At 37.0% G+C, this 27460-nt stretch overlaps 1 protein-coding gene across 1 annotated transcript in view; it reads right to left on the bottom strand.

Moving 5' to 3' along the window:
- The window catches only part of COL4A5 (collagen type IV alpha 5 chain), a 295836-nt gene that overhangs the window by 61256 nt on the left and 207120 nt on the right, over positions 1–27460 (bottom strand). Inside the window, exons 22-29 of the mRNA XM_036016745.1 lie at positions 24634–24726; positions 23477–23547; positions 23020–23211; positions 22064–22232; positions 19841–19933; positions 19644–19748; positions 18547–18644; positions 11042–11192 (exon numbers count right to left, since the gene is read on the bottom strand). Coding sequence (XP_035872638.1) covers positions 11042–11192; positions 18547–18644; positions 19644–19748; positions 19841–19933; positions 22064–22232; positions 23020–23211; positions 23477–23547; positions 24634–24726 — 972 coding nt within the window. The remainder of the gene's footprint in view (positions 1–11041; positions 11193–18546; positions 18645–19643; positions 19749–19840; positions 19934–22063; positions 22233–23019; positions 23212–23476; positions 23548–24633; positions 24727–27460) is intronic.

Raw genomic sequence — 27460 nt, forward strand, 5'->3', positions numbered from 1 at the left:
GTTTCTTCATTAGATTCCACATATGACTGAAATCATATGGTATTTGTCTTTCTCTGACTGGCTTATTTCACTTAGCATAATGTTCTCCATGTCCATCCATGCTATTGCAAAGGGTAAAATCCTCTTTTCTATGTCCTCATAGTATTTCATTATTGGGAGAATTTTAAATAGAAACTCAATTACTTTAATAAATATCTGCATTATGTCTTTCTTCTTCAGTGAGCTCCAGTAGTTTGTACCATTCAAGAAATTCATCTACTTAATCTAAGGGGTCAAATATATGGGCATATAGTTGTTTGTCATACTGCCTTATCATTCCTTTAATGTATGTAGGGTGTGTAATAATGGTCCTTTTTTCATTCCTAGTATTGTTAACATTTCTCATCTTTTTTCGTGGTTGGCCTCGCTAAAGATGCATCTGTTCTATTGATCTTTTCAGAGAACCTCATTTGGTCTCAGAGTTTTTCTATTGTTTTGCAGTTATTAATTGCATTTTTATCTGCTCCTATAGTTATTATAGTTGGCTTTTCTTGTCTAGTTTCTTAGGGGAAAAAGTTAGATAATTTATTTGAGATTGTTCTCTTTTCTAATAAAAGATTTCCATATATGAATATTTTTCATATATGAATTTTTTATAATCACTTCTTTATCTGCATTCTACAAATTTGAGTTTTGTTTTCATTTTCATTAAATTCAAAATACTTTCTATATGTCAATAATAAACTATTATAAAGGGAAATTAAGAAAACAATCAAACTCATTATTGTTTCAAAAAGAATACATGAAAAATACTAGCAATAAATTTAACCAAAGATGTGAAAGACCTGTACTTGGAAAATATAAAACACTGAAGAAAGATATTGAAGAAGATACCAAGAAGTGGAAGTGCATACCATGTTCATGGATAAGAAGAATTAACATGCTGGAATGGGAGTAGGGGGGAGAAAACTGTACTTGAACAATGATTAAAATAAAAAAAAAGAATTAACATCATTAAAATGTCAATGCCAACACTAAGCAATCTATATATTCAATGCAATTCCTATAAAAATTCCAATGATGTATTTCACAGGACTAGAACAAATATTTCAAAATACTATATGGATTCACAAAAGGCCTTGTATAGCAACCGTGATCCTGAGAAAGAACAAAGTTGGAGGAATAATGCTACCTAATATCAAACTAAAGCCCACAGTAATCAAAACAGCGTAGTCTTAGCATAAAAATGCACATGGATCAATGGAGCAGAATAGAGAGTCCAGAAACAAACCTACACCTTTATAGTCAATTAATATTTGATAGAGGAAGTAAGCACATACAATGGGCTAAAGATACTTTATTCAAAAATTGGTGTTGAAAAATTTGGATACGTGAAGAAAAAATAAAACTAGACTACCTTCTTACACCACACACAAGAATAAATTCAAAATGGATTAAATACTTAAATGTTAGACCCCCAAACCATAAAAATCCTAGAAGAAAACATAGGCAGTAAAGTCTCAGACACTGCATGTAGCAATATTTTATCTGATATATCTCCTCAGGCGAGGGAAACAAAAGAAATGATAAACAAATAGGACTACATGAGACTAAAATTTTTTGTGTGGCAAATTAAACCATCAACAAAATAAGAAGACAACTCATGGAATGGGAGAACATATTCACCAATACATCCGACAAGGTGTTAATATCCAAAATTTATATAGAACTTATAAAACTCAACACCACAAAAACAACCCAATTAAAAAATGGGTAAAGGACCCGAATAGACAGTTCTGCAAAGTGGTCATACAGATAGCCAACAGACATATGAAAAGATGCTCAATGTCACTAATCATCATAGAAATGCAAATCAAAACAACAGTGAGATACCATCTCACACTTGTCAGAATGGCTATCATCAATAAATCAACAAACAGCAAGTACTGGTGAGGATGTGGAGGAAAGGGAACACTTTTGCAATTTTCGTGGGATATGAAGCAATATGAAGATTAACTCAAAAAACTAAAAATGGGTTTGCCTTTTGACCCAGTGATCCCACTTCTGGGAATATATCTGAAGAAACCCAAAACACTAATTTGAAAAAAACATAAGCACCCCAATGTTTACTGTACCATTTTCAACAATTGCCAAGATATGGAAGCAGCCCAAATGTCCATTAATAGATGATTGGGTAAAACAACTATGGGACATTTACACAATGGAATGTTACTCTGCCTTCAAAAAGAAGAAATTTTAACCTTTGTGACAGCATGGATGGACCTGCAGAACATTATGTTAAATGAAAGTAAGCCAGTTAGAGAAAGACAAATACCATATGATTTCAATCATATGTGGAATCTAATGAAGAGACTGAACTAACAGGCAAGACAGAGAAAGACTCATAGATAGAGAGTAGGGTGACAGCTATGGGGGCATTAGGAAGTGGTGGAATCTAATAAAAAGAAAAAAAGACTCATTGACGTGAACAACAGTTTGGTGACTGTGGGTGGTAGGGGGCTTAAGGTGGATAAATGGTAATGGAAATATATAAAAAAACTTTCTAGTTATCCCTTTTGATTAATGGATTATTTAGAAGTATTTTGGTTATTTTCTAAATATGACAGGGTTTTTTTCAGATAGCTTTCCATTACTGATTTCTTATTAAATATGTTAACAGAAAGAGAGTCTACTGTGTGATTTCAATATTTTTATTTTGCCAGAGTTTGTTTAATTGGCCCAATTGTGGTCCATCATGGTGAATGTTACATTTGCACTCACAAAGAAAATGTTGTCTGCTCTTATTGTATGGAATGTTCTATAAATGTCAAAGTTGAAGAGTTATGCTGAAGAGATACTCCTGACATTGCCCTGCTAAAATACTGTATATCTTATCCTTATATCCTTGTACATGAAGACTATGCCTAGTATGGTCCATGATAGTTGAATAATCATGAAAAGTCTATTTGGACTGAATACCCCCTGATATTGGGCTTTGAAATACCCCAATTTTCTATCTTGTATTTTATATTCCTTTATTAAAAGGAATTGCCAAAATTTTATATTCTTAATGTGTCATGAAAATCTACCTTTCCTGGTTTCCCTCATTTGCTCATAACTTTTTTTAAGTTAATTTTTCTCCATTATTTATTGTATTTTATTTCCATTACCATTTATCCCCCTTGTACTGTGTTCCAACTCCACCCACCCCTTCCACCCCTACAATCACCACCCTTTTGTCCATGTCCATTAGTCCTTTTTCTTATTGGATCAATTCCTCTACTCCCCAGCCAAAACCTCTTAGATCTGTCAGCCTGCTCTATATCTAAAAATCTGTCTGTGTTTTGCTTGTTAGTTCAGTGTTATTTACTACTGTAATTCTTTTTTTATACATTTTGCACTTGGGATTTATTTAGTTGAGATCACTTAATTACCAACTTCTAAAGAATCTATTCTTTCCCTATTGACCAAAGACAACATTTCTGTTAAATACCAAGTTTCTGTATATACATCAGTATGTTTCTGAATTTTATTCTACTGATCTACTTGTCTGTTCCACTACTGGTTCACAAAGTTATAATTAAAATAATTTTGAGATTACACACACACACACTTTTTTTAAATTTATTGAATACTTAGTTTTCCTTATTGCTGTTCAAGTACAGTTGTCTCCATTTTCCCCCCAGCACTCTCTCCCGACCCACCCACCCCAACTCGCTACACCCCTTTGGCTTTGTCCATGGGTTCTTTATACATGTTCCTCGACAACCCTTCACCTACTTCCCCCCACTATCCTCCTCCCCTCTCCCCTCTGGTTGCTGTCAGCTTGTTCTTTATTCCCATGTCTCTGGATATATTTTCTTGCTTATTTGCTTTGTTGATTATGTTCCATTTATAAGTGAGATCATATGGTATTTGTCTTTCACCACCTGGCTTACTTATTCCCTTAGCATAATGCTTTCCAATTCCATCCATGCTGTCACAAAGGATAGGAACTCCTTCTTTCTTTCTTCTGTACAGTATTCCATTGTGTAAATGTACCATAGTTTTTTTTATCCATTCCTTTACTGATGTATGCTTAGGTTGCTTCCGGAACTTGGCTATTATAAAAAGTGCTGCTATGAATATTGAGGTGCATAGGGTCTTTTGAATTGGTGTTTCAGAATTGTTATGGTATAATCCCAGTGGTGGAATTGCTGGGTCAAAAGGCAGCTCCACTATTAGTTTTCTGAGGAAATTCCATACTGTTTTCCACAAGTAGCCACACCAGCCTGCATTCCCACCAACGGTGCTCTAGGGTTCCCTTTTACCCACAACCTTGCCAGCACTTGTTTGTTGATTTGGTCATAATGGCCATTCTCACCTGTGTGAAGAGGTGTCTCATGGTGGTTTTAATTTGCATTTCTCTGATGGCTAGTGATGCTGAGCATCCTTTCATGTGCCTCTGGGCCCTCTGTATGTCCTTGGAGAAGTGCCTGTTCAGGTACTGTGCTCATTTTTAACTGGATTGTTTGTCTTCCTGGAGTGGAGTTGTGTGAGTTCTTTATATATTTTGGAGATCAAACCCTTGTCAGAGTATCACTGGCAAATATATTTTCCCGTATCGTTGGTTTCCTTTTCATTTTGCTTATGTTTTCTTTAGCCATGTAGAAGCTATTTTCATGAAGACTCGTTTGTTTATTCCTTCCTTTATATCCCTTGCTCTAGGGAACATATCGGTGAAAATACTGCTGCATGGAATATTCTGAGATTTTCCTGCTTATGTTTTCCTCTAGGACTTTTATGGCATTGTAACTATAGTTAAGTGTTTTATCCATCTTGAGTTTATTTTGGTGTGTGGTGTAAGATGGAGGTTGAGTTTCATTTTTTTGCATGTAGCTGTGAAGATATACCAACATTATTTTGTTGAAGAGGTTATGATTACTCCATTTAATGCTTTTATACCTTTGTTGAATATTAATTGACCACAGAGACATAAGTTTATTTCTAGGCTATCTATTCTGTTCCATTGATCTATATGTCTGTTCATATGCCAGTACCAGGCTGTTTTGATTACAGTGGCCTTGTGATACAGTTTGATATCAGGTATCAGGCTCTCTTGTATTTGGGTTTTACCTGTTGGTGGCTCCTTTGTTGGTGGGTTTTCCCCTTCAGTGGTTTACTGTTATTCACAACTCCCACCTTGTCTTGTATGCTGTTATACAGTTGTAACAAAGTATTACCAGACAACAAAACCTACACCAGCAAAAAGAAACCCTCTACCACATCAGCAGTATTAACTGTAACTGAGCTAAGATTAATTAAGTTGAAGAGAGATTAAGGATATTATATGACAAGAGGAATATGGGGTGACTAAAAGGGGAAATGTGTGGTAAGAGGGAGAGCTGATAAGAATTATGATAGAACTGAGGCAAAGAAAGAGAGAGGGCAAAACTTACAACATAAGTAAAACTCAGAAGGGTGATAGCAACAATGGGGTAAGAAGAGGGAAGGGTATATACAATAAGGTCTAAAGTAAAATTGAAAAGGTACTGGACCAATGGAAGCAAAAGTGCAGAAAAACCACAGCAGGTTGATAGCAATGATAGCTGAATGATGTTTAATAAAGGTGGAATGGGAATAAGAATATTGTAGAAAAGTGTAAAGTGAATATGAGATGTCTGTAGTAAAGAAAAATGATTTTGAGAGGATAGGGGAAGCAAACTAATGCGAGTAAGGAGCAAAACCCAGGTTGAGTGATGGTAAAAAAAGAAAAAAAGGGACAGAGAAAACAATGAAATAAAATTCCTCACTCAAATGATCAGGGCAGGGCAAAGGCTAAACAAAGTAAGAAAGCAGGAGAGTGTTCTATGGAATTTAAAGTACAAATGAGTAGTGAACAAATGTGAGTTCCTTTGGAGAAGTACGGAAATAACTGTGATATTTCACCCAACTAGCCACTGTTTATAAAAGGTGAAAAAGAAATAAGACTCTCATTAGAAGGAAAAAAAAAAGTGAGTTCACCTGAGAAAGAAGAGCCCTTATATGAGATTAGATGCGGGAGAAATAGTGAAAGTAAGGGATAGAAACTTGGCATAGTGTGAGAGAAAATAAAGTTAACCACAATAGTGATAATGCTCAGGAAGATGGTGAAATGGATTAAGACCAGGGAAGGGTGCTGTGTTGCATTTGGAAAAGCAATTGTATGATAACTAATATGTAATCTGAATAAAAAGAATAAAAATTAAAAGACCAACAGTAGTGTGTTATTTTGAATACGAGTGAAACTGAAATAGAGGCCAGGCTGACAGTGCCCACAGAAGAGAGTAGAGGGAATTTAAGGGGACAGTGGGAAGGGTTCACAGGAACAAACTTAAAGGACACATGGTCATAAACTAAGGGGAGGGTGGTAATGGGAGGGAAGTGGGGAGGGGTAGGAGGGGGGACTGGATTGGGAGTAAAAAGGAGAAAACTGTATTTGAACAATGATTAAAATAAAAAAAATAAAAATAAATTAAAAAAGAAAGAAAAATTAAAATGCAGTATGGAAGGGCAACTAAAAAAACAAATCAAACAATAAAAACAAACAAATAAAAAAACTACAGAAGCAGAAAGAAGAGATATAAAAAGAAACATGCAAGTTCTGAAGGACAGCAAAGTGAAATGTGTCTCAGCTGTTGGTGTTCACCTTCTGTCTTCTTTCTGGATCTATCTCCTGTTTTCTCACAACTCCAGTTCTTATTGTCTTACTCTTTAATTTTTTAGTCAGTATAGACATTTTAATGATGTTAATTCTTCCTATCCATGAGCACGGTATATGCTTCCATTTATTAATATCTTCTTCAGTTAGTGTCTTCAGTGTCTTATACTTTTTGAAATACAAGTCTTTTACATTCTTGGTTAAATTTATTCCTAGGTATTTTTAAGTATATTTTATTGATTTTGCTATTACAGTTGTCTCAGTTCTTTTGCTTCCCTTTATCCCCCTCCTTCCTGCACTGCCCCCTTTACCCTCCAGCATTCCCCTGCCACAGTTCATGTCCATGGGCTGTACATATAAGTTCTTTGGCTTCTCCATTTCCTATACTATTCTTAACCTCCCCCTGTCTATTTTGTACCTACCTATTTTACTTCTTATTCCCTGTACCTTTTACACCCATTCTCCCCTCCCCACTAATAACCTTCCATGTGATCTCCATTTCTGTGAAGCTGCTCCTGTTGTAGTTGTTTCCTGAGATTGCTTTTGCTTTTGCTTTTTTGTTGTTGGTTTTATTTTTTAGGTTCAGTTGTTGATAGTTGTGACTTTGCTGCCTATTTTTTTTTACTGTTCACAGATTGTATTTCTTAGATAAGTTCTTTTCCCATATTATATAATAAGGGCTTGGTGATGCTGAACTCTTCGAACTTGACCTTATCTGGGAAACACATTTATCTGCCTTTCCATTCTAAATGATAGCTTTGCTGGACAGAGTAATCTTGGATGTAGCACCTTGCCTTTCATGACTTTGAATACTTTTTTCCAACCCCTTCTTGCCTGTAAGGTTTCTTTTGAGAAATCATCTGAAAGTCTTATGGGAACTCCTTGTGGGTAACACTCTCCTTTTCTCTTGCTGTTTTTAAGATTCTCTCCTTATCTTTAATCTTGGGTAATGTAATGATGATGTGTCTTGGTGTGTTCCTCCTTTTGTCCATTTTTTTTGGGCAAAAGAAATTGCCCAAAGCTCTCTGAGCTTCCTGGACTTCCTGGAAGTCTATTTCCTTTGCTAGGTTGGGGAAGTTCTTTTTCATTATTTTTTCAAATAAGTTTTCAAGTTCTTGTTCTTCCTATTCTTCTGGCACTCATGATTTGGATGTTGGTGCATCTGAAGTTGTCCCAGAGGTTCCTAAGCCTTTCCTCATTTTTTGAATTTTTGTCTCTTCATTCTGTTCTAGTTGAATGTTTTTGTTCTTTCTTTTGCTCCAAATTGTAGATTTGAGTCCCAGTTTCCTTCCCTTCACTGTTGGTTCCCTGTATGTTATCCTTTACACTTTGTATAGCCTTCATTTCTTTCTTCATTTTGTGACTGAGCTCAATCAAATCTGTGAGCATCCTGATTAGAAGTGCTTTGAACTGTGTATCAGATAGGTTGTCTATCTCTTCATCACTTAGTTCTTTTTTCTGGAGTTTTGATTTTCTCTTTTATTTGGGCCATATTATTTTGTCTTGGTGCACCTGTTACATACAAGGGGTGGAGGCTTAGGTATTTGCCATGGTGAGGCAACCCTGTTTGCTACAGTTTGGTGCTCTCTGTGGGGCAGGATCAGAGAGGGAACAATGTCACCTATTCAGCTCTTATCACACTTTCTGTCACTTCCCTCACTTCCCACAAGCAGATTGTATCATTTCAGGTGCTGATTCGCAGGTGGATAGGTTTGTGTATGTTTTAGGACCCTGTGGATCTCTCCAACAAACTCTCCTGTGAGGCTGGGGGTTTCTCTTGCCACCACGAACCCCACAGATTTTTTACAGCCTGGGGTTTTGAGTCTTTAGTTTCCCATGAGGAAACTCAGTGTTTTGCAATCTGTCTCTCTCCCCCATTGTTTCCACAGGCTTGTCTGCCTGTGAATGTGGGACTGTCCATTGGGTCCTCCTGCTGCTGCCTTGCCCTCCCTGGTCCTCCAGCTGTTGCCTTGCTATGTGTCCTCTCTGCATAGCTGCCCTACTCCACCCAGCTGTCCTTCTCCACCACTCCTACTGTCTGGTGAATGTTTCTTTAACTCCTTGGTTGTTGGACTTCCATGCAACTGTTTTTCTGGCAGTTCTGGTTGCTCTTTTTTTAAATTGGTTGTTATCATTCTTTTGGTTGTGTGAGGAAACAAAGCATTTCTGCCTATACCTCCATCTCACCTGGAACTAAAAATTGCCTTGTGACCTGGCAATCCCACTGCTGGGATTATACCCTAAGAATCCTGATACACTAATTCAGAGCCTATGTACCCCAATGTTCATAGCAGCACAATTTACAATAGCCAAGTGCTGGAAGCAGCCTAGGTGCTCATCACTAAAAGAATGGATCAAAAAAACTGAGGTACATTTACACAATATAATGCTATGGAACAGAAAAAAGGAGCTCCTACCCTTCATGACAGCATTAATGGAACTGGAGAGTATTATGCTAAGTGAAACAAGCCAGGTGGTGAAAGACAAACATCATATGATCTCACCTATAAGTGGAACCTAATCAACAAAACAAACAAGTGAGAAAAATAGAACTAGGGACATGGAAATAAAGAACAAAGTGATAGTGATCAGAGGGGAGGGGGAGGGAAATAACAGGGGAAAGAAAGGTAAGGTCAAGTAAAGGAACATGTATAAAATACCCCTGGACAAAGACAACAGGGGGCAGACTGAATGTGAAAGGTGTAGGTGGGTAGGGCAGGGAAGAATGATGGGGTAAGATGGAGACAACTGTAATTGAACAACAACAAAAAAAGTGATTACAGTGTAGTTGCCACTGTGGCATTTGGGGTAAGGACTGAGGAAAGGGCCAAAGGGGAATTTCAGGGATTATATCTTTTTTAAAAAATCTGTACACAAGGACACATTTATTTATTTTGGAGAGAGAGGAAAGAGAGGCAGAGAGAGAAGGAGAAGGGGGGGGGAGAGAGAGAGAGAGAGAGAGAGAGAGAGAGATTGACACAAGGGAGAAATATTGATTGGTTGTATCCCATACAAGTCCTGTCCAGGGATCCTACCTGAAACTTAGGTATGTGCCCTGACAGAGAATTGAACCCATAATTTCTTGGTGAATGGGACAATGCTCCAACCAAGTAAGCTGCCTGGCCAGGGCTGGAGTTATATCTTGATAGGGGTTTGGTTACACAAGCGTTTGTCAAAATCTAGCAAATGTACCCTTAAGATTTGTGCATCTCATTTAATATGAATTTTATATTAAAAGAAAATGAACAACCACATAATTGTAGTCATGACATGCATGCTGAAGTAATTGGGAAGAAGTATGCAGTTGTTTCAATTTACGTTGAAATATATAAAAAATAAGTGAAAGAATGGAGAAAGAAATGGACAAATACATGTTAAAACATATATATAAGATGTTGATGGGTAAAAATCAATCATGGATATATAGTGGGCACTCTAAAATTCTTTCTACATTGTTGTATATAGAAATTTTTTTAAAATGTTGGCAAAGAGATAAAAAGTTAATTGTAGAATCTGGGTGGTAGAGATATAGGTATTCATTGTACAATACTTTCTTGTGTTTTTGAAAATTTTCACAATAACATGTTTAAAAGGCTATGCTGAGATACCTATTTATTTCCATCAGGTTGGCAAAAATCCAAGTTTTTCAACACAGGTATCAATGCTGTACAGAAACAGTCACACTCATGCATTGCTGTTGGGAGTGTAAAATGGTTCAATGAAGAGGAATATAACAATATCTAGAGATTCACTTACCCTTCAATTCAGAAAATCCATTTTTATTTTTACTATTCTACTATCATACCTGTACCCATATGCAATAACATGTATGAAAGTTTATTCAATATGGGATTACTTTTAATAAGGAAAAAATGTCAACAAACTCAATCTAGTAACTAGTAACTGATAAAATAACTACAGTATACCCAAGCAATTCAACATTAGTCAGCTATTTTTTAAAAGTCAAGATCTCTATGTATTCATAAGGAGTGATATCTAGTATATAATTTAAGTGAAATATGTAAAGTACAAAAAGTCATACACTATCTTTTGAGAAAGGTTTGTATTTGTCTAAAGAATCACTGGAAATAACTAAATAAGTAACTATAACTGGCTACATAAAGAATGGGGAAGAAAAGAGTGGATAGAGATGGGATAAAAAGAAGACTTCTCAGTGTTATTTTTACACATATATGATTGTATCATTTATTTAATGAAATAAAACACAAAAGATATCCATGAAGAATGAAAAAAAAAAAGCAGTTGACAGAGTAGCATCACAGATTTTCCAGTTAGTTGGACTCATCACCCACAAACTTTCCTAACAGTTTCAATATCTATAAAATCTAAAAGCAAACAGAAAAATAGCAACATCCTTAATACCTTTGGGTCCAGGTAGTCCATCCAATCCAGTGTATCCTGGAGGACCCGGAGGTCCTGGGAAACCATGATCTCCTTTTGGACCAAGTGTTCCTTTGAAACCTGGGAGTCCTGGAGGCCCTGGTGGCCCAGGTAACCCAAATCCTGGTTCTCCCTAGAGCATATACATGACACAACACAACAAAAACTACTGTGACTTTCTCAGTACTGATTGTTTATCACAGATAATTTAAAGCAGAAAATACAAGGTAATATTTCTCCCCCCATGGGTGAGGAAGTAGAACAATTAAATGAAAAGTAATTGGTATGTTGGAGAGAATACCAGAAAGGATAGGGGTCTGGGCTTAGTAAAACAAATTAAATTAAGTTGAACTGGTTTCAGGACAAGAAAGAGATAACTGAGAGAGTATAAGAGTAAATCCAAGGGAGGAGATGTGATTATAGACTGAGTATTATATGATTATTTTTAATTTGAATAAGTATGGCATTGTGGTTTTTTCACTGAGCCATACCATCCAGGACTGGCTGTTTCTGTTATGTGCCCTGACGGGGGATCAAACCCACAACATTGGTGTATTGGGGCAATGCTCTAACTGAGCTAGCCGGCCAGGGCTCCAGAAAATTTTAAATTAGCTAAGACACATCACAAGGAATGCAAAGTGACTCAAACAAATTCATCATCATCATCACCATCGTCATCATATTAAAAATTGATACCACTCATTTGTAGCATGTATTTGGGATGTAACTGGGACAGAGGGACAGCATGGAAAGCTCTTGACATGATATTCAATAGCATTTCAACCAATCATCACAAACAGGCATGAACAGACATTAAATGGGATGGTGATACTACAAGGAAGTATGGGGGAGACAATGACTGCATTCTTTTGCCTATAATCTCTTATCTCAGAAAATAATTGGTCACTATGAAACATGTTCAAGAACTTTTTTTTGCTTCAAATATGACTTCTTGGACTATTAGAGACTGTTTTTGGTTAAATACTTTCAAATGAAAATATAATCAGTTAAGTGTCTTTATATAGTGAAGATGGGATGATGTGTAAGTCAAATGAGAGTTAAAACAAAGGAAGTTTGAATATTAGGTAGCAAAATTATAATTTTGAATAAAATTGGGAAATATTAATTTCCCTTTCTGTTAGTCCATTATTGTGATATAGAAATACAACTGACTTCTGGATATTAATTTTGTATCCTGCTACTTTGCTGAATTCATTTATCAGTTCTTGTAGTTTCTTGGTGGAATCTTTGGGGTTCTCTATGTATAGTATCATGTCAGCTGAAAATAAAGGCAGTTTTACACCTTCCATTCTAATTATTATAAGACCAAAGTAATCAAAACAGCATGGTACTAGCCTAAAAACAGACACATACATCACTGGAACGGAAGTGAGAGCTCAGAAATAAATGAACAACTTTATAGTCAATTAATATTCAACAGAAGAAGAAAGCACATAAAATGGGCTAAAGATGGTTGGTTCATTAAGCTGTGGTATGGAAAAAATTCAAGGAGACATAACACTCCCAAACTCTTTTTATGAAGCCAGCATCATCCAAATCCCAAAACCAGACAAAGACAGAACAAAGAAAGAAAACTTCAGACCAATATCGCTAATGAACATAGAGGCTAAAATCCTCAACAAAATATTGGCAAACTGCATCCAGCAATACATTAAAAAGATCACACACAATGATGAAGTAGGATTCATCCCAGGGATACAAGGATGGTACAATATTCACAAATCAGTAACCTAATACACCACATAAACAAAATGAAACACAAAAATCACATTATCATGTCCAAGAGATTTGAAAAACTCATTTGATAAGGTACAGTGCCCATTTATGACAAAAATACTCATGAAAGAGGGAATACAGGTAGCATTCCTCAACATAATAAAAGCTACATATGAGAGACCTACAGCCAACATCATACTCAATGGGCAAAAACTTATAGTTTTTGCACTAAGATCAGGAACAAGACAAGGATGCTCACTTTCAACACTCTTATTCAACACAGCACTGGAAGTCCCAGCCACAGCAATAAGACAAGAAAAAGAAATGAAAGGCATCCAAATTGGAAAGGAGGAAACAAATCTGTCATTGTTTGCAGATGGCATGATAGTATACATAGAAAATCCTATAGAATTCCCCAAAAACCTACTCAACCTAATACATGAATTTGGCAAAACAGCAAGATACAAACTCAATACTCAGAAATCAAAGGCATTTTTGTATACCAACAATGAAACATCAGAAGCAGAAATCAGGAAAAAAATCCCATTTGATATAGCAATAAGAAAAATAAGTTACTTAGGAATAAACCTAACCAACAAGGTAAAAGACCTGTACTTGGAAAACTATACAACACTGAAGAAAGAAATTAAGGAAGACACCAACAAATGGAAGCATGTACCATGCTCATGGATTGGAAGAAATAACATCATCAGAATGTCCATACTACCCAAAGCAATTTACAGATTCAATGCAATCCCTATTAAAGTACCAATACCATATTTCACGGATACAGAACAAACATTTCAGAAATTTATATGGAACCATAAACGACTCAAAATAGCTGCAACAATTTTGAGATAGAAGAACAAAGCAGGAGGGATCACAATACCTGATATCAAACTCTATTACAAGGCTGCTGTAATCAAAACACCCTGGTACTGGCATAGAAACAGGCACATAGACCAATGAAACAGAACAGAGAGCCCAGAAATAAACCCAAGTCTCTATGGTCAATTAATATTTGAAAAAGGGGGAAGAGGCATGAAATGGAACAAAAATAACCTCTTCAACAAATGGTGTTGGGGGAGTTGGACATCTAAATGCAAAAAAATGAAACTCGATCACCAACTTACACCATACAAAAAAATAAATTCAAGGTGGATAAAAGACTTAAATATCAGTCATAACACCATAAAAGTCTTAGAGGGAAACATTGGCAGGAAAATCTCAGACATTCCATGCAGCAACATCTTCATTGATATGTCCCTAAAGCAAGGGACATAAAGGAAAGAATAAACAAATGGAACCCCATCAAATTAAAAAGCTTCTGCATGGCTGAAAAAAAAAAACAGCATTAAAATGAAAAGAGTACTAACTATTTGGGAAAAACATATTAGCCAATGATACCTCAGACAAGGGTTTGATCTCCAAAATATGTAAAGAACTCACATGACTCCACTCCAGGAAGACAAACAACCCAATTAAAAAATGGGCAAAAGACTTGAACAGACACTTCTTCAAGGAGGACATACAGAGGGCCCAGAGATATATGAAAGATGCTCAGCATCACTAGCCATTAGAGAGATGCAGATGAAAACCAAAATGAGATACCACCTCACACCAGTCAGAATGGCCAACATAAGCAAATGAGCAAATAAGTGTTGGAGAGGATGGGGAGAAATGGGAACCCTAGTGCACTGTTGGTGGGAATGCAGAAGACTGGTACAGTCGCTGTGGAAAACAGTATGAAATTTCCTCAAAAAACTAAAAATAGAACTGCCTTTTGACCCAGCAATTCCACTGCTAGGACTATATCCTAAGAACCCTGAAACACCAATCTAAAAGAACCTATGCACTTTAATGTTCATAGCAGCACAATTTACAATAGCCAGGTTCTGGGAGCAACCTAAGTGCCCATCAGCAAATGAATGGATCAAAAAACTGGTACATTTACACAAGGGAATTCTACACAGCAGAGAGAAAGAAGGAGCTTATACCCTTTGCAAAAGCATGGATGGAACTGGAGAGCATTATGCTAAGTGAAAATAAGCCAGGCATTGAGGGACAAATACCATGTAACCTCACCTCAAGTGGAACATAATCAACAAAAGAAAAAAGCAAACAAAATATAACCAGAGACATTGAAGAACAATCTAACAATAGTCAGATGGGAGGGGAAGGGGACAGTGGGGAGAACAGTTTTCAGGAACTACTATAAAGGACACATGGACAAAATGAAGGGGGAGGGTGGAAGCAAGGGAGGGAGGTGGGTTCTACTGGGGTGGGGCGGAGGCGTGGGAAGAAAATGCAGACAACTGTAATTGAACAACAACAAAGTAATTAAAAAAATAAGTGGTGCTGGGAAAATTAAACAGATACACGCATAAAAATGAAACCAGACCACCTTCTTACACCACACACAAGAAGAAATTCAAAATGGATCAAAGACTTAAATGTTACAACCAAAACCATAAAAATCCTAGAAGAAAACATAGGCAGCAAAATCTCAGACATTGTTCGTAGAAAATTTTATCGTGTATTTCTCCCCAAGGAAGGGAAACAAAGGAAAAAATAAACAAATGGGACTAAATCATACCAAAAAGTTTTTGCACAGCAAAGGAAATCATCAACACAGTAAAAAGACCTCCCACAGGTTGGGGGAACATATTCACTGATGGAGCTGATAAGGGGTTAATACTCAAAATTTTTTTATTATTCTACTTGAAATTTTTTTTTATTGTTGTTCAGTTACAGTTGTCTCAATTTTTCTCTCATTGCTCTCTCCTGCCCCATCAACCACCCTTCCCTCAGTGAGTCCTGACCCTGCTCTCCATTATCATGGTCCTTTATACATGATCTCGACACCAAAAAACCAAATACCCCAATTAAAAAATGGGCAAAGGACCTGAATAGATACTTCTCCAAAGAGGACATACAGATGTCCAGCAGACATATGAATAGATGCTCAATGTCACTAATCATCAGAGAAATGCAAGTTAAAACCACAATGATATATTACCTCACACTTGTCAGAATGGCTATCATCAATAAATCAAATAACAAGTACTGACGAGGATGTGGAAAAAAGGGAACCTTTATGCACTGTTGGTGGGAACATAGACTGGTATAGCCACTGTGGAAAGCAGTATAGAGATACCTCAAAAAATTAAAAATGGAGTTCTGGCCAAGATGAAGGCATAGGTGGATACCCTTCACTTCCTCATGCAACCAAAAGCAGAATAGCAACCAATCTAAAATCAATAAACAACCAGAAGTGCCAGAAAATCAAACTTCATGGAACTCCGACAAACACGAAATTAAAGAAAAACTCAACCAGAACAATCAGGCCAGTAGGCGAGATGGTGGACGGCATAGGCGGGACTGGCTGAAGATGAAACTGAGACTCATAGAGGTGACTGGACTATGGCAGTTGCTGACTGGAGAAATTCCCAGTGTCACTTTGGAGAGTTCATTGAAAACTGGGATAGAGCTGAGCAGGCGAGCTGCATTGTTCCCTCTCTGTCCCCTCCTCCACAGGCAGCACTGTAGCACAGCAAGGAGGGTTGCCAGGTCCTGGTGAATACCTAAGGCCCTGCCCCCTTACAACTTAACAGGTACACTGAGACAAAGGAATAGGGCCCAAATGAAAACAGAGCAAAACTTCAGAAAGACAGCTAAGTGATGAGGAGATAGCCAACCTATTTGATGGAGAATTTAAAGCCCTGGTAATCAAAATGCTCACAGTACTGATTGAGCTTGGTCGAAAAATGAAAAAACAAATGAAAGATACCCCAAATTAAATAAAGCAAAATATTCAGGGAACCAACAGTGACGGGAAGGAAACCAGGACTCAAATTAACAATTTGGAACAAAAGGAAAAAATAAACATCCATCCAGATCAAAATGAAGAAACAAGAATTCAAAAAAGTGAAGAGACTTATGAATCTCTGGGACAGCCTGAAACGTTCCAATATTCGAATTATAGGGGTGCCAGAAGGAGGAGAACAACAGCAAGACATTGAAAACTTATTTGAACAGATAATGAAGGAAAACTTCCCCAATATGGCAAAGGAAATAGACTTCTAGGAAGTCCAGGAAACCCAGAGTGTCCCAAACAAATTGGATCCAAAGAGGAACACACCGAGGCACATCATCAAGTTACCCAAATTAAAGATAAAGAGAGAATCCTAAAAGCAGCAAGAGAAAAGGAGACAGTTACCTACAAAGGAATGCCCATAAGGCTATGAGCTGATTTCTCAAAAGAAACCTTGCAGGCAAGAAGGGGCTGGAAAGAAGTATTCAAAGTCATGAAAGGCAAGGACCTACATCCAAGATTAATTTATCCAGCAAAGCTTTCATTTAGAATGGAAGGGTAGATAAAATGCTTCCCAGATAAGGTCAAGTTAAAGGAGTTCATCATCACCAAGCCATTATTATATGAAATGTTAAAGGGACTTATCTAAGAAAATGATGAAAAATATGAATAGTAAAATGACAACAAACTTATAACTATCAACAAAATGAACCTAAAAGAAAATAAAAACAATGAAAAAAAAAAAAAACTAAGCAAACTACTAGTACAGGAATAGTTTCAGAGAAATGGACATAACACAGAGGAAGTTCAGTGGGGTTCAGGAAGGGAAGAATAGTGGGGGAAAGGTACAGGGAAAAAGAAGCATAATCAGTAGGCATAAAATATATGGGGAAATATAAAAAATGGTATAGGAAACAGAGGACTCAAAGGACTTATATGTATAACCCATGAACATGAATGAAGGGGTGGGGAATGCTGGAGGGTCGAGGGGTACAGGGCGGAGGGGAGATAAAGGGGGAAAAATTGGGAAAACTGTAATAGCATAATCAATAAAAATATTTTAAAAAATTAAAAATGGATCTGACTTTTTACCCAGTAACCTCATTTCTGGGAATATATCTACAGGAAACCAAAACACTAATTCAAAAGAGCACAAGCACCCCTATGTTCACTGTAGTGTTATTTATAATTGCCAAGATATGGAAGCAGCCCAAGTGTCCATCAATAGATGAGTGGATAAAACAAGTACAGGACATTTACACAATGGAATACTACTTGGCAGTAAAAAAAGAAGAAAATTTTACCCTTTGCAACAGTATGGATGGACCTGAAGAATATTATGCTAAGTGAAATAAGCCAGCCAGAAAAAGACAAATACCATAGGATTTCACTCATATATGGAATCAAATGATCAAACTGAATTAACAAAGAAAATGGGGACAGACTCATGGAGAGCAGATGACAGCTATGGAGGTGGTGGGGAGGTTACAGAGTAGAAGGATTAAGCAAAAAGGGAAAGGACTCATGGACATGGAAAACAGTGTGGTGATTTGTGAGGGTAGGGAATATAAGGGGACTAAATGGTAATGGAAAATAGAATAAAGATTTTAAATAAACAAATAAACAAACAAACAAAAAATAAAGGAAGGTAGGAGAAACAGGATTGTGGGAAAAAAATAAATTAAAATGTCCTAGACCTGCCCTGACCAATGTGGCTCAGTTGGTTGGTTATCATCCCACAAAATGAAAGGTTGCTAGTTTAGTTTCTAGTCAGGGCACATACCTGGGTTGCAGGTTCAGTCCCTTGTCAGGGTGAGAGGTAACCTATTGATGTTTCTCTCACATTGATGTTTTTCTCCCTCTCTTTCTCCCTCCATTTCCCTTTCTCTAAAAACAAATAAATGAGATCTTTAAGAAATATTAAACTGTCCCTGACCTTTGGTCCTTGTAAGCCTGGTGGCCCGGAAGGGCTTTCTAGACCCATTCTTCCAGGTGTACCAGGTGCTCCTGGAGGTCCTGGAATTCCAGGAAAACCTGAAAAATGATAAGTCGTTTTTAATCTCCAAATAGAAGATACTCTAAGAAAAATACCCAAACTCTCAAACCAACATTTCTACCCTATCCAATCAGGCTTAGTGACTACACTAAGATGTTAAAACCACAATGACATTTTGGATGATGACTAAGGCTCAAGCCTTACAGATACTTGATAGTCCTTCTCAATCACCTATGGTCCTTCTAATTTTCACATAGAGCTAACATGTGTGGAAAATACGCTCTTCTAAAGGGGCATGAGAACTATTATGAGGTAAAACTGAACATAAGGAATGAATCTCACACAAAAATGCAGAAAATATTTTCTTCTGCTTACATTGGGACATAGTGTAATAAAAGGTCTACCATATAATTTTGGAAATGAGCTAAAAACAATTGCAGATATTACATACATATATATACAAAAATAAAATCTGACTCCTTCTAAGTCATTCAGTTTAAACAAGTAAGGACATATTAAGCACTATTCTCAGACCAATGCACACTCTTGACGATAATGAGAATAAATTTTGTGAGGGATGAAGCAGAACTGAAGCAATAGGTTTTAAATTTTCAGGAAATCAAGAAAATATGATTTAGAACAAAACATTATTTGGTTACATGTGTGCAATAAATCTGTATTCTGTTTAATGTAATCCATTTATCTAACAAATATCTACTGAATGCTTACTATGTTCCAGGAACTGTTCTAAGCCCTGAAAATATAACAATGAACATAAAAGAAAATAATCACTGTGATTTTTATAGCTTAAATATCATTTTTACATATCTATAACTTAGATATTTTCTTGCCTGGACAATTTTAGATAAAGAAAATGAAATTACAGTGCATGCATGCTGTTACTTTTCATTTATACTCATTACAGTATATAGAAAAAGGGTACAATTAATATATTTTATTTGTTGAATGAACTATTTCAAGAAATAATGTCATACTAAGCAGCTAACCTACCCTGACTACTACCCACCCCTACATACCTTTGGGACCAGGTGGTCCAGGAAGCCCTATTCCAGGAATACCTGGTTTTCCTTTGCTACCTGGTATTCCTGGCCAACCTGGCTGGCCTGGGAGTCCAGGGTCACCTTAAGAGAAGCAACAGATTTTTGAAAGGGAAACTTTTAAATAAAGAAACCAGTAAGTGGTGAAAATGTGGTCCAATAAATTCCTCACATACCTGGAGGACCAACTTCACCATCTCTGCCTGGGATACCAGGCAGACCAGGCTTTCCTGGCTGGGTTATGGTCCAACCTGGATCACCTTTAGGACCTAAGAACACACAGGAATCAACAGCAAAATAAGTGTTCTCTTGACTAAAGATCCCTTTTAGTTGAAAACAAAAAAGAAAATATAATTTTTAAAAGTACAATCTAACAAAAATCTACAAGAAAAACAATCCCATATTATATATTCTAGGAAGATACCAAATAGGAGGATGAAATTTCAAAAAAGTAAAAGTAGATGATAGCTTTAAAAGCTAAGGGGACTAAATATTAATGGAAAAATACAATAAAAATAAATAAAGAAAAAAAATAAAAGGTGATGAAAAGCCAAAAAAAGCTTCCATTATTCAAGATGGCATCTATAAAAACTTGTTAAAATATAAGCCAAAATAATCTTAAAAAAATCAAACTGTAGTAAACAAGAAAAATACTTCTTTTTGGTAAAGTAATGGTACCTTAAGATTTTATGTGTGCAAAGTCCAAGTACATCTTCTTCTCATTAATTGAATTAAGAACTTAAAATAGACTCAGGACAAAGTAGAGTTTCTTAAACATGAAGTAAAAAGCACTAACCATGAGAGAAAAGTCTGATAAATTTGACTACATTCAAATTGATTCCTGTCCATTAAAGATCCCATACAGAGAGTAAAAAATGGCAAGCAATAGTAAGTGAAAATTTTGCAATATAAATAGCTAACAAAGAACTAATAGAATAGAATATACAGGACAGGGCAAAAATCAGTTTACAGTTCTGAGTATGTGAAACACAGAATTAATTTTTGTATTATCATTTATAATTATATTATTTTCCATATGGACTGTAAACTTACTTTTGCCTCACTCTGTATATAATGTGTATATGTATGTGTGTGTGTGTGAGATAAAATCCTCTATGTCAATAAGAAATAGATTCAATCCAACAGAAAAATGGTCAAAACACTTGAATAGGCATTTCATACAAGGAAATTAAAATGGTCAGTAGACATATGAAAAGGTGTTAAACTTAAATGTAATCAGAGAAATGTAAAATAAAACTGCCATGAGATATCCCATACTTCCACAGATTGACAACAATATAAAGATCTGACAATACAAAATGTTTATGAGGATATAGAACAATAAGAAATCTCCAATAGTTCTGATGGGAGTATAAATTCATACAATTGCTCTGGATATAATTTGGAATTAACAAGTAAAACTTAAGATGGACTTATTCTGTGCCTTGAAAATGCTAATCTTAAATATATAGCCTAGTCAAGGGACTAGCAAATTGTTTCTATAAAGGACCAGACAGTAAATACTTTTTTTGTGGGCCACCATGATCTCTGTCACAACTGTTCAACACTGTGATTGTGGTGAAAAAGCAACCAGTCAGTAGTGAATGGTTTTGTTGAAACAAAACTTTCATTCATGACAAAAAGTGCTGGTCAGTTTTATTCCACATGCTGTAGTTTACTGATCCTTGCCCCATAGAAGTGTGTGCATATATACAGAAGGGCATATATACAAGAATGTACATAGAAGCATTAATCAGAATAGGCCTGAACTATAAAATAACCAATTGTCCATTAACAACAGAATGGACAAATCGACTGTTATACACAGATATAATAGGATACTAAACAGCAGTGAAAATGAATATACTATAGCTATACACAAAGTAAACATAAAGGATACCTATGATTCCATCAACATGAATTTCAAAAAGAAGCTTAAAGTAATCTGTTTAGGAATGCACATCTAGGTCATAAACCTAGGGGGTAAATTGAAGGAAATTATGCAAAAGTCAGGGCAGTGGTTACTCTTGGAGAAATGGAAGGAGATTTTGGCCAGAAAAGGATAGAGAAGAATTTGGGGGTTTTAGGATGCTAGCAATGTTCTGTTCCTTGATGTCTATGGTAGTTACATGTGTTTCTCCAATATCATTATTTGTTAAACTTTGCATTATGTATCATGTACTTCAAAACAACAAAAAAATTCAGAAAAAAATTAAAGAGGAAACCTCTCATAAAAACCACACACATATTGTTTTCCCTTGCTAAGGAGCTCTGAAAAGCCCAAATATAAATGTCCAGGGAAACACATGTCTCATGAAGGGAAGCCAAGAGTGGCCAAAGATAATACTTTTCTGCTTTTAAGCACCAAATTAAGAACAAAACAAATGTAGTGAACTCACCTGGTATTCCTGGCTGGCCTAAATTTCCTGCCACACCTTGTATGCCTTTTTCACCTACTGGGCCTGGAGGGCCAATACCAAGAGGGCCCATAGGCCCCCTATTCCCTGGGAGACCTGGCAAACCTGGGTTTCCAGGGGGACCTCTTTCACCCTTAAAAGCAATTCCACCCTGAAAAGGGAAAAGTTTAATACAGAGACATAGATATAACAGCTCTCCAAAGGTTGGTATTACTGAATACAACCAGAAAAATGACAAAGACACAAACAATTCTTAAAAGCTGTATAAATGTGTATTATGGAACAGTATGTGTGATAACTCCACTTATTCATTTCTTCAACAAATACTTCTGAGTTCTTACTATGTGTCAGGTGCTGGTGTTACAAAGAATAAAAACAGACAAAAACTCTGCCATAATGAAGTTTATATTCTACAATACATCAAGAAGTTTACAGCCTAGCTAATATTTTATATAAATATAACTTCCCACATAAATATTCTGGACTGTGTGTTGTACACAAAATAAGGCACTGTTCATCTGTGTTCAACCTTTAGGCTCCATGTACCATTTAACATGGCCACCCACTCACATGAATCTCTAAGCTTACTACATATAAAGACCAAATTAGGCTTCTGCTGTTGTGTGTAAATAAACCCAGACAAGGATGTGTGAGGCAGGAGAACCTTACAGTGACCCACAATATCTTAACCTTCTGCTCAGAAATTTATAGCCTATATTACTTAGTATAGAAATGGGTTGAAAAGGAATTTAAGAAACAACTGAGAGAAAGGAGTGGTAAAGAAACCCTACATAGTCAATAACAATGTAACGTTTCTATATATTAATCATTTTCTTTAAGCACTGATTAGGTATTCACGCCAGTAACAGGCACATGCTAGAAAACATACCTAAGTAACATTTTGACATTAGAAAACCAAAGATACTAAACCAACTCACGGGTTCTCCTTTGGGTCCAGGTAGCGCTGGCCATCCATCTTGTCCAGGGATGCCAGGTAAACCAGGGAGACCTGGAGGTCCAGGAAAACCCAACTGTCCTTTGTCACCCTTCATTTCTGGAAAAGTGAGGATGTCACTGGGTTCTCCTTTAGGTCCAGGAAAGCCTGGAGCACCTGGAGATCCTGGTATGCCCTGAAGGGGGAAAAAAGAAAGAATGGGGGAAAGAGAAAAAGAAAATCACTTTATCTTTTTCTAAAACTCTCCTATCTCCAGTTTACCTCATCAACCCACCCATAACATTTAGTGTAAAAAGCTATGAATCAGAAGAGCCATGTAAGTCATGGAGTGTCAAGGAATCAAATAAATTTAATAGAAAAATAAATTTATTTAATACGTATACATAAGTGAAAATAGATTTCTTCAAGTCCTTTTGTTCTATAATATGCTGAAAACTTACTCTTAGTCCTTTGGGACTGGCTGCACCAGCGTGTCCTTTTTCACCTTTCTGTCCAAGAAAACCAAGAGATCCTAAGACACACAAACATACACACAATAATGTGAGCTTTGAAGTTGAATCCCTAACAAAGTATACAAAAATAAGCAAGTCAGGAAGTCAAGTTTTAAAATAAGAATCCCATTCAATCCCATTTTTGAGAGCATCTTATGCTCTCAAAATGAAGAAATTGTTCTTCCTTTTAGGTAAATCTAACATTTTGTGTTACTTACAATATTGTAGTCTCAGGTATTTCCAACCCCAAATGCTCTCAAGAGCTCACAGCTACCAAGTACTGTGTACAGAGCTCCTTCAACTATCACAAGGACACAAAGTCTGAATATCTTTCTTTGTTCTGACTTAAACAATTTTCCTAGATACTTACCAGTTCTTTCTTTGGTTTTTCACTCTGTAACATTGGATTTATCAGAAATGTTTGGTACTCAACCACTAGAGGAAATGTTACTAAAGCAGTCATTCCCCAAATGGGTCCCTAAACCAGTTGCATCAGCATCACCTGAGTACTGGTTAAAAATGCTAGTTCTTGGGCCCTTACCCCAGATCTACCAAATCAGAACATTTGAGGGCAGGATGCAGAAATCTGTGCTTTAACAAGTCTTCCAGGTAATTCTGATGCATTCCCAAGTTTAAGAACCACTAGACTGGAGTTGTAAGACTAGATTATTAAATTTCACTGGCAGCTATAAGAGTTGCTAAAAATCTATTTCCAAGTGCTAAATGAATTGGTTTCCTTGGGAGACATACTAGACAGAAAGGTAAGTGATCTGGTGTCTATTCTAAGCCCTAACACAAATTTAAAGTGTGATTTCAAGATATTATAGTATTGAGATATCCCAAGAGGCAGCTGAGTAAAAGACTTGTGGGTCAGATGGATATCACATTTGGTTTCAATTGGTTAGAAACTGTTGGTAGCTTCAGAAATTAGAAACAAGAGTATAACTTATTTCATAACATAAATGTAACACAGACATTACATATTTATTTATTAATATGAGTAACAAGTGATAAAATAAGAAACTAGCATTACTCTAAAGCTGTAAGCTCACTAAAAGCTAGCCAAGAAATAATTTAAAAGTTTGTCCTGGGGCAAAATGGTTTACCTGGAGGACCTGGAAGACCTGGTAAACCAGGTTGACCTGGAGGCCCTGAAATACCAGTTCTAATACAGTTGAAGCAGGTGTCACCTTTGTCACCTAGAGAAAACCATAATGAAAAAAAAATTTACTAATCTACCTTGTTTAGATAGGTTCTAAAGAAGTTAGCACTAATGGACAACATTCCCACCTAACAGTGTAGTTACAGAAGCCTACATCTTGAATCAATCTATTTGATAAATATTTATTGCGTGCCAATTGTGTGCCAAGCATTGTTCTAGGTGTTTGTAATACATTGATAAACAAATCAGAGAAAAATCCATGTCTTCATGGTACTCAAAATATAGCAGTGGAAAAGGATAATAAAAAATAAAGGTGCCAGATTATTAAATTACATATATATATGTGTGTGTGTGCGTGTGTGTGTGTGTGTATATATATATATATATATATATATATATATATATATATGAGATCTGTCTGGAAGAAGTCCAGCCTTTGTTAATAAACAAGAATAGTTTGTTTAACATCGATGTAACCTGGCAGCCAAGGAGAGTGGACTGAAATGCACGTGCATGAACAATGATGACATTACTGTACTAGTCAGTGGGGGTGATAGACACTGTTGAGTGAGCATGTGTATTGTGTGGCTGTTGCATTCAAAATGACTGAGTACAGCAACAAATCTGCATCAAATTTTGTGTTAACCTTCAACATTCCTCCATGGAAACTGTTCAGACAATTCAGAAGGCCAAGCAATGGGCAACTGGTGATTGGCAACTTCAACACAACAATGCACCCAGTCATGCATCCCATCTCATGCAGAGTGTTTTGGCAAAACATTGAATCACTTACGTGACTCAGACCCCTACAGCCTATATTTGGTACTCTGTGACTTCTGGCTTTTCCCAAAACTAAAATCATCTTTGAAAGGGAAGCTATTTCAGACCATCAATGAGATTCAGGAAAATACAACAGGGCAACTGAGGCGACTGGGAGAACTGTGTGAGGTCCCAAGGTGCCTACATCGAAGCGGACTGAGATGTTATTGTCCTATGTACAATGTTTCTTATACCTTGTCTCTTCTTCTATAAATGTCTGTTTTTCATTTTACATGGCTGAATACATTCTGGACAGATTCCTTGTATCAAAAGAATTATATTTATAGGGAAAATATAGAGCTGAATAACAGGACTGCATATAGGATATACTGGGGATGGTTTACAAGTTTCAATTTTATATAGGGTGGTCAGAATAGACCTCATTGAGAAGATAATACAAAATAAAAATATTAAAGAATGTAGAACATACACAACAAGTATACAGTATTTTAGGCAACAAGAATAACCATGTTTGGCATGCACAAGGAACATCAGTGAGACTATATGGCTGGAGGAGAGTGAGAAAGAGGAACCAGGAAAAACAGTTAACAGGTTATAACTAGTGGTGTATTATAAAACCTTACATAGGCCTCCCTAAATACTGTGGCTTTTAGTGTGAGTGAAATGAGAATCTAGTAGAAGAATTTAAAAAGAAAAGCAGCATGATCTACATTAAGTTTTAAAAAGAATGACTCTGGCTTGGTGAAAATGGTGATGAGGTAGGTGGGAGCGAAGCCGAGTTCTTGTTGTGCCCAGCTGGAATGAACACCTAGCCAATCTCCTGAGGAACAGAGTGAATAGCCAACGGAATCCCAGCTTATATGAAGTTTAGAAGCCAAAAATTGCAGAGGACATTGGAAAACAGATGGTGAGGAAAGTGCACTAGGATGGTAAGGTCCCTGGGATCTGCACCAGGACCAAGGCTGCTGTGCCCCCTGCCTGGCACCTGCCGCAGGATACCAGAAGGAGAGTTAGGTCACCAGCTCCCTCCCCTTCCAGAGCAGGGAGGGCAGGTTGGCACCAGGAGGGACCTGGATGCTGGAAGTCACTGGGGGGAATAGAGGTGAAGTGGGAGACACACAGAGGTGGTACACATCTGCAGGGACTGTGGACGATGACACCAGAGAAATTGGAGTGCCTGGAGACACCTAGGGAAGGGAGGAGCTGGGCCATGTCAGACCCTGACTTGGATAGTCTCCCGACTGGTTGGAAAGTGGGGCTGTGTGAAAAACCATGAGCTTGTTGGGAACTGCAGGCAGCTGCTTTGTAAGGAACTCTCCAGCAGCCGCTTGCGGTCCCTGAGGCAGATTTCAGCTGCATGCCCCCTGAGTAAGTGGCTAAGGAGAACCGTGTGCCCTGTGTATCTGGAACTGCATGCCCAGAGACAGTAGCTGAGGGGAACCATGTACCCCACATGTCTGGCATTGCACAGAGATAGTAGCTGAACAGTGCGCCCTGTGTATCTGGAACTGCATGCTCAGAGATAGTAGCTGAGCTGCACCATGCACCCCGTTTGTCTCAGGCTCCTTGCAAGAGATGGACTCATGCTGTGAAGAGCTGAGTGGCTGATTTGAGCCTGGTAGCTCACAGAAGACCTGGGCTGGGAGGCCTGGAAACTGTGAATATTGCGACCCAGACCTGGTACCCATCTTCTCAGAACCAAAAGAAGGGAGACAAGTGAATCCCAGCCACCCTCTTCCTGTGGTATTTAGAAAGACCAGCAGAACTTGCTGAACAGTTTTAAAGTCAGCAGGAGGCTTACTAATATTATTTTTTTATCTTTGGATCCTCCCTCTCTTGTTTCCCTTTCTTTTTTCTTCCACCAAGTGAGACAATAAGAGATGGAGTTACAAATGGTCCAGAGAAAGATTGAAAGGGGGAACACAAGGCTAACCCCCAAAACTGAGAAACTGAGACAAATGTCACTTTGCTATCCCAGACAGCTGGCATTT

This window comes from Phyllostomus discolor, chromosome X (assembly GCF_004126475.2).
Source record: "Phyllostomus discolor isolate MPI-MPIP mPhyDis1 chromosome X, mPhyDis1.pri.v3, whole genome shotgun sequence".
Taxonomy (NCBI): domain Eukaryota; kingdom Metazoa; phylum Chordata; class Mammalia; order Chiroptera; family Phyllostomidae; genus Phyllostomus; species Phyllostomus discolor.